Below are 6,578 nucleotides of genomic sequence, written 5' to 3'. Positions count from 1 at the left end.
TTCCCAAAGTAGAGTTTAAAGTACATAGATTGTCTTTAGCAATTATTCCCACTGAGAACAATCATAAATACACATCTCTCCAATTCTTTTCCCCAAAATAATTTCTAATTTACTACAGGAAGAGAAACAACTTTGGCACAACTTCTCAGAATTCTTAGAGTAGTAGGGAGCAAAAAATTTGAAAGCATCTGTCAGCTTTTCTGCTACTATTTTCTGCTACTATCAGAAGCCAAAATAGTTTTCACTTAACCTGAAGTACATAGAGAATTCTGTCAAGAAATATTATCAAATTTAATTTATCACTTTAAAGGGAAAGAAAGAAGCAAACAGCACTCCCAGGTTTCACCTCTCAGTATGTCATGTTTTACCCAAGTCCCAACATCTTTATGCAGATAAGTCATATAGAAAACAAACAATAAAACCAAACAAGCAAGAACTGGGATTCTCCAAGTCTCTAGTCCTCAGCTGTGGGGGAAGGACAGAACAGCTGAACTTCAAGCAGCCAAAATAAATAAAACCACCTGAATCAGATTCTGAAATCTCAGTACTTCAGCTTAAAGCATAAAATATGACATTAAACAGACACTAATGAGAGTATTTTAAACCTAGAAAATGCATACAAAGGAGGGCACACTAGAACAATCCACCTTTTTTCAGAGTTATAAGCTTTTGCACTATGTTAACTCAGAGCTCACTAAATGCAGACTACAAAAGTCATGAGTACCAACAGTTATTTTGGCACTATGTCAGACCTTCCCAAAATAAGATATACTTCCGTTTGCTTCATTTAAGCACCCTTCAACACAACTTTCATAGCAATAAAAAAAGTCTACTATGAAATATGCATAAGTGAAATATTAAGGCCCAGTGACTTTTACACTTTGGTTAGAATAAAAGTGAAGGAAACTCAGTTTACAGGAATATTGCTGAACACATCTTTAAATAAGCCATTCATGGATACACGGGTCTGGCAAAGCTTGGTTCTTCAGGAGCAAAAGGTACAAATGTTTTCAAAACTGAGATCATATTAGAAACTAAGCAGTAAGAACTAGCTTATTTCTCAGTCTCCCCAAATCAATTTGATTCAAATCCAGAACAGAAAGAGGAAGGTCCAGTAAGATCCCACTCAAGCATAGTAAGCCAGATAAATACCTTTACTAAAGACAGAAACTCCCAGGCAGAGATAAATGTTGGGTACAAATGGCATCTGGCACACAGAGCAAGATAAGACATACAGCTCTACCCCTTCTCAATCAACTCAGTATTCCACAGGTGCATGAACACTTAGCCCATATGGTTTAGGCATAAAGCATTTAGCTGTTAGTGACACTCACTGCCAAATTAATTTCTTCCTCCTACCAAATGCTGCTACACTTTCTGTGTTTACTCATACACCAACTTCAAAAGAAAAGTTCTCAATTTTAATAAAGAAAAGGAAATGTCAGCTTGTTTATGCAGAAACTTTGATTTGTTCATAAATAGTTATCTTCCATAGCTACAACTTCAATTCCAATTAGTCAGGAATACCAGTAAACCCAAAACATTCATCACACAGAATTTATTTCTAATACAAACCAACAAAAGCTAATCTTATTCTCCAAAATGCCTGTAATCCTTAAATACCCACATGCAAATAAGAGTAACAGAAAAACAGTCTTACCTTTTTTGCCAGAGGAAAATAATCAGGTGCACAAAACATCAGAAGTTTCTTGTTCCATACGGTATGAAGGATCATCACTACTAGTAAGCCCTTAAATAAAACCTGAATCTAGCCTGTACAGCATAACTGCATGCAGCACCACAGGGTATGAAGCAGGTATCACTATGTATATTCATAAAGCTTAACTGCAACTGCCTGCAGCACCTTCTCAACAGAGCATCTAACACTGCAGCACGTGACTGGAGCTGTTAAAGCAGTAAATCAGTTTCCTGCTTCTTTAACTGATTGACTAATTAAGACCATCATCAGTAAAACTACTTACACATGGAGACAAGAACAGCTGAATTATCTGAGTTTTCACACTCATTGCATGAACTAAATTTAAAGCAAATAGAAACTGTATGGCACTCAGAATTTTAAGCAAAATTTTCAGTAACACCATGTAACAAACACATTCAAGAATTAGTTTATCTTTTCAGAGAGGGAAGCCACACAGAAATTTGTAAGTTATGCAAGGAACCTTCACTGAACCATTGTTTAAGATTCTTTTTTCTCTTCTGGATTCACACAAAAAACACCCCACCTGGGTATATACCCCACTATTTATTGAACTGGATTCTCATACTGATCTTGCACAGTTGACATACAAGTACAACAACATAAGTAAAACTGAACTGTTCCTTTGCACCACATGGAATTTTATAAAACTCTAATATTAATGAAACAAAAGCAGCTTTCCACACCAGTTCATCAGGCAGAACAGTCTTACCATTTGACAATTAGGAGTATCACCACTACCAGACAATCTGAACTTCCTGGAGAAAGTGAGCAAGTTAAAACTTTTTCTTCTTATTCCAACATACACAAAGTTTTCAACTCTTCCAATGCAAGTACACAAGGAAACTCACAAAAGACACTGCAAGCAATTTTCAAATGGACCATGTTTTCTGGAAGGCTGAGTAGCTGACTTCAAGCTATTCAAAAGATACCAAATTTTAAAACTATTTTTCCCTTTCTATACTTCTTCCATCTCCTCATTAATAACATTCACTTAGAAGTAGAAATCAGTTTACAAATATTTAATTATAACTGGAAAAATATTACAAAATGCAAAATTTTATTGTACTTGGGACTACAGAAATGCGTTACTTCAGTTTATCCATTTCCTTCAGATTTGAGAAAAAGTAACAAGCAAGATAAACGACAACGAAAACCAACAGATTTATGAACCAGTTTCATCAATTAAGCTCAAAAATTCAGACAGTATTTTGCCAAATATTCAAATTTCAAAGGCTGAATCTGGCAGATGCCATTCTCCACACATAAGTGCTGCATTCCTAGAATGAACTAATGCCCTCCAGTAATATAGAAAGTCACTCAGGCAAGGCGGGACTTATAAGAGACCAAGAATTAGCATCTCCAAACACTGGAGTAAGCTGAAGCATTTTGGATCCTCTGTCAATTCAGAGCTCATCATGTTTTGCAGGGTCCATACTGGGTTTGATGAAGACGCCCTCCATTGCTTTCCAATAGTTGTGATGATTAGCAGTAGGCATGCCATGAACTTCCCGTTGGCCTCTAATGGGATGGCCATACTGTTCCCCAGTTATTGAAAGGAACACCTCAGTTCCTACGTGCTTGAAGCGCACCGCATCCTCCCGTTCCCAGTAAGTCCCACTGCATTGCACAATCCATATATCGAGGTCATCTCCTTCGCCATCATCACCAAAGGCACTGACTTCCTGTTAGAGACACAAGCTTCCTGAAGTGAAAACGTAAGCAAACACCTTCAACACATACACAAAACCATCAACCACAAAGTCAGCAGAGTTTCAAGGCAAGGATGGAGAGAAAAGAAAGTGTTGTTGCACTGCTTTACAAGAGTTATCAAAAGCAGAAGCAGTGACTTCCTACTGCTACGATCTGAACACAAAGTGCCAACAAACACTAACATGTTATCTGAGCGAAAGTGCCAACAAACCCCAGCACACATTACAAACAAAATAAAAAAAGAGTACTTGAGCACAGAAATCAGAACAATCCTTCTGAGAAAAAAATCAAAAGCAGCACTAATGCTGAAGCAAATTTTTCTCCACTCAAAAACATTTATAACTGTAGACATTCAGTTTTGTAGCATGAACATCTTCATAGCTACCATTGCAGCACTTTTTTTCAGCATGTGTTTTTATCACAACACCCCATTTAGCTTATTAAGTTATCATATTCCTTTTTCACTTAATTACACCAAGCTTTCAATTGGGTCAACAACTATCCTGGTTTATACTATTTCTTCAGATACACTGCTGAATAGCTCTTTAAAAACATAAGGAAGACCATAAAAGTAATTAAATTCCTGCTAAAACAAAACAGACGAGATAAGATTTCACTACATGCCCCATCCTCCCCAAAAAAATCAAGCATTTCCAGAAACTGTATAGGTTAAACTCCAACTGACAACCTTTAATTTTTAAAAATCTGGTAACTAGAAGTGATGACCAACTTCAAGACTGAGCTGCAATAGTTTGTATCTAGTAACCTAAAATTTCAGGGTCACGTTAGTTCAAGTTCCTGTGGTCCAAAAAAGTGTGAAAGACAACATACTAACTGAAAATCCAACTTCTGTTAAGAACATGAAAGTTTGTGTTCATAGCTACATATTTCAACAATTCGTAAGTCACAGGCCTGTCAATCTCTGGGAAGCCATTTAAATTTTCCTTGCTCTTAGATACTGTGCAAACACATAGCAAAACCAAAGAAACACAGTGACAGTTGCTGAACATTTTTACATAAATGACAATGTTACAAAATGTCTAAATTGAGAAATGAACACTGGGAGAAGGTTTTAGAGTCAATCTGTTCTTTAAATCATTATTCTGAAATGCCACTTTCCATTCACTTATTTTGTTTTCACAATCAGTCCAGAAAATTGGTCTTTATTGTTTCACCCATGTTACTCATGATAAAAGACAAACCTTTTTCACAAAGAGTAAGATCTTCCAACTTTTAATGTAATGGCCTAGCAACATAAGCTGAAGGAAAACTAAAGTGACTACTACTGACAAACTTCCACCAAGTTTACATTACCTATTTTAAGGGAGATTTTCTATGTTGGAGAAGCATTTGTTCAAGGGTAAAACTTGAACCTAATTACATTCAGAAATTATGCTCCCCTAGATACATACAAAATGACAAGCAACTACAATTGTCACAGCAGATTTATTTTTCCTGTAGAAAGATGACATATAATTAAGAATATTGTACTGAAATAGGGATAGCAAGAAGATGACTAATAGACTGGATCACCAAGAAACTCAAATCTAGGAATGCCTAGTGCTGTAACACGATTAGCTGCCTTGCTCTAGAACAATCTTCATAACATCAAGGGATGTGCTCAGTCTCCTACACCTTGAAAGTGCTAAATATTTTAAAACAGTCTCCCCAGTAGCAATCGTGCATCATAACAATAATAATGATAATAATAATAATAGCAGCAGATGTTAACACTTCTGTGAAATTCTGATATTGGTACATATTAAATTTTGCCTCTGTCAAGAACTTAAAATACATTATTCCATGATGCAGAGAAGCATATACTTGAACTCTGGATGTGCATAGACTGTTTCTGTTGCCTGGTATCAAAGTCTGATTCTTCAAAAACATGAGAAACTGCAGAGACTATTGTCAGCAGTATGCACTATTTATACAAAAGCTTAAGATTTAAACCAACTTACTTGGTTACTGGAGAGTGGTGATGGGAAGTGATGAGTGTGTAAATTTTTTCCTGTGTTAACATGAGTGAGTCGTATGGCTTGCCCACATTTCACTGGTGTCCCGCGCTGGCAACTACCATCACTCTTCCCACGAATCCGCCAGTAACTGTTAGCATCATCCGAAGCTTCAACTCCTGTCACTGACTGTTGCCCACTTCCTGTTTGAATAGAATTAAATAGCAGAAGACTTAACCGACTTCCCCAGTTCCAGAAGTCCTGACAGAACTAAAGAAATTTGCTTTAATGCTCTCATGCCTTCACGTTTAAGAGATATTTAATTCTCACAGTCCATTTACTAACTGCAATGGGCATACAGGTACCAAATAATCTTTCAGATTGAAGAAGTTAAACACATCATGCAAAGTACATCCACTCACATTCATTTCTCAAAAATACTACCATGTTCTTTAGGTCCCCAAACAAACCAGCACCCTTGTTGCCACAACAGATGCTGCTAAGGTAATGTCGAGACCCTAGACTCAGAACAGGGATCACTTTAGGGATGAGGGCAAAATGTCCCTGTCCCATCCCAGCTCCAAGATCTGCAAAGCACAGCTGCAATATCTTCCCATACTCCAGGCCTCAGCATCTGCCTCTCCTTATTGGGCTGCCATGTCTCCAGTGCACCCCACAGCCCCATCCCTGGGCTGCTGCTCCCTCTGCACCAGGGACAGAAACCTCAGTAACCTCTAAACCACCTCCTCCTTCCCTTCTCCCCTCACAGGCTGCCCCCTCCGCCATTTTCCTGCCCCCTTACACCCTGCCCCCCGCCATTTTCCTGTCCCCTCACAACCTGTCCCCCCCGCCATTTTCCTGCTCCTCTCACTGCCTGTCCCCTCAATTCTGCCCAGCTGTTGCCATTTCCCAGCCCGCCCCCCTCACGGCTCCCCGCCCGGCCTGGCCCTGCTCACCGGATCCGTACTTGACCTCATGTGAGTGGAGCCGCACGCTGTGGCGGGTGTTGAGCAGCTTCAGCACCGAGCCGCAGGTAACAGCGCTCGGCGCCGCTTCCCTGCCGTGACACAGCCCGCGCAGCAGCGCCAGGAGCAGGAGCGGGAAGAGTCGGCAGCCGGCCCGCATCGCGCCGCAGCCCGGCCGGCACCGCCGCCCCCCTCACCGGAGCGCGCTTCCGCACCCCCACGCGAGCA

At 39.5% G+C, this 6,578-nt stretch overlaps 1 protein-coding gene across 1 annotated transcript; it reads right to left on the bottom strand.

Moving 5' to 3' along the window:
* Positions 1-2,243: 2,243 nt before the first annotated feature.
* Positions 2,244-6,561, bottom strand: SDF2L1 (stromal cell derived factor 2 like 1). Its single transcript, XM_005147754.3, has 3 exons — positions 6,342-6,561; positions 5,392-5,588; positions 2,244-3,402 (listed from the first exon to the last, which is right to left on the bottom strand). The coding sequence occupies exons 1-3, from the start codon at positions 6,508-6,510 to the stop codon at positions 3,124-3,126; spliced, it is 645 nt and encodes a 214-aa protein (XP_005147811.1). The 5' UTR covers positions 6,511-6,561; the 3' UTR covers positions 2,244-3,123.
* Positions 6,562-6,578: the final 17 nt, after the last annotated feature.

Source organism: Melopsittacus undulatus, chromosome 12, assembly GCF_012275295.1.
Source record: "Melopsittacus undulatus isolate bMelUnd1 chromosome 12, bMelUnd1.mat.Z, whole genome shotgun sequence".
Classification (NCBI taxonomy): Eukaryota; Metazoa; Chordata; class Aves; order Psittaciformes; family Psittaculidae; genus Melopsittacus; species Melopsittacus undulatus.
Note: the sequence above shows the minus strand (reverse complement) of the source record. Positions and strands in the feature narration are given on the sequence as shown.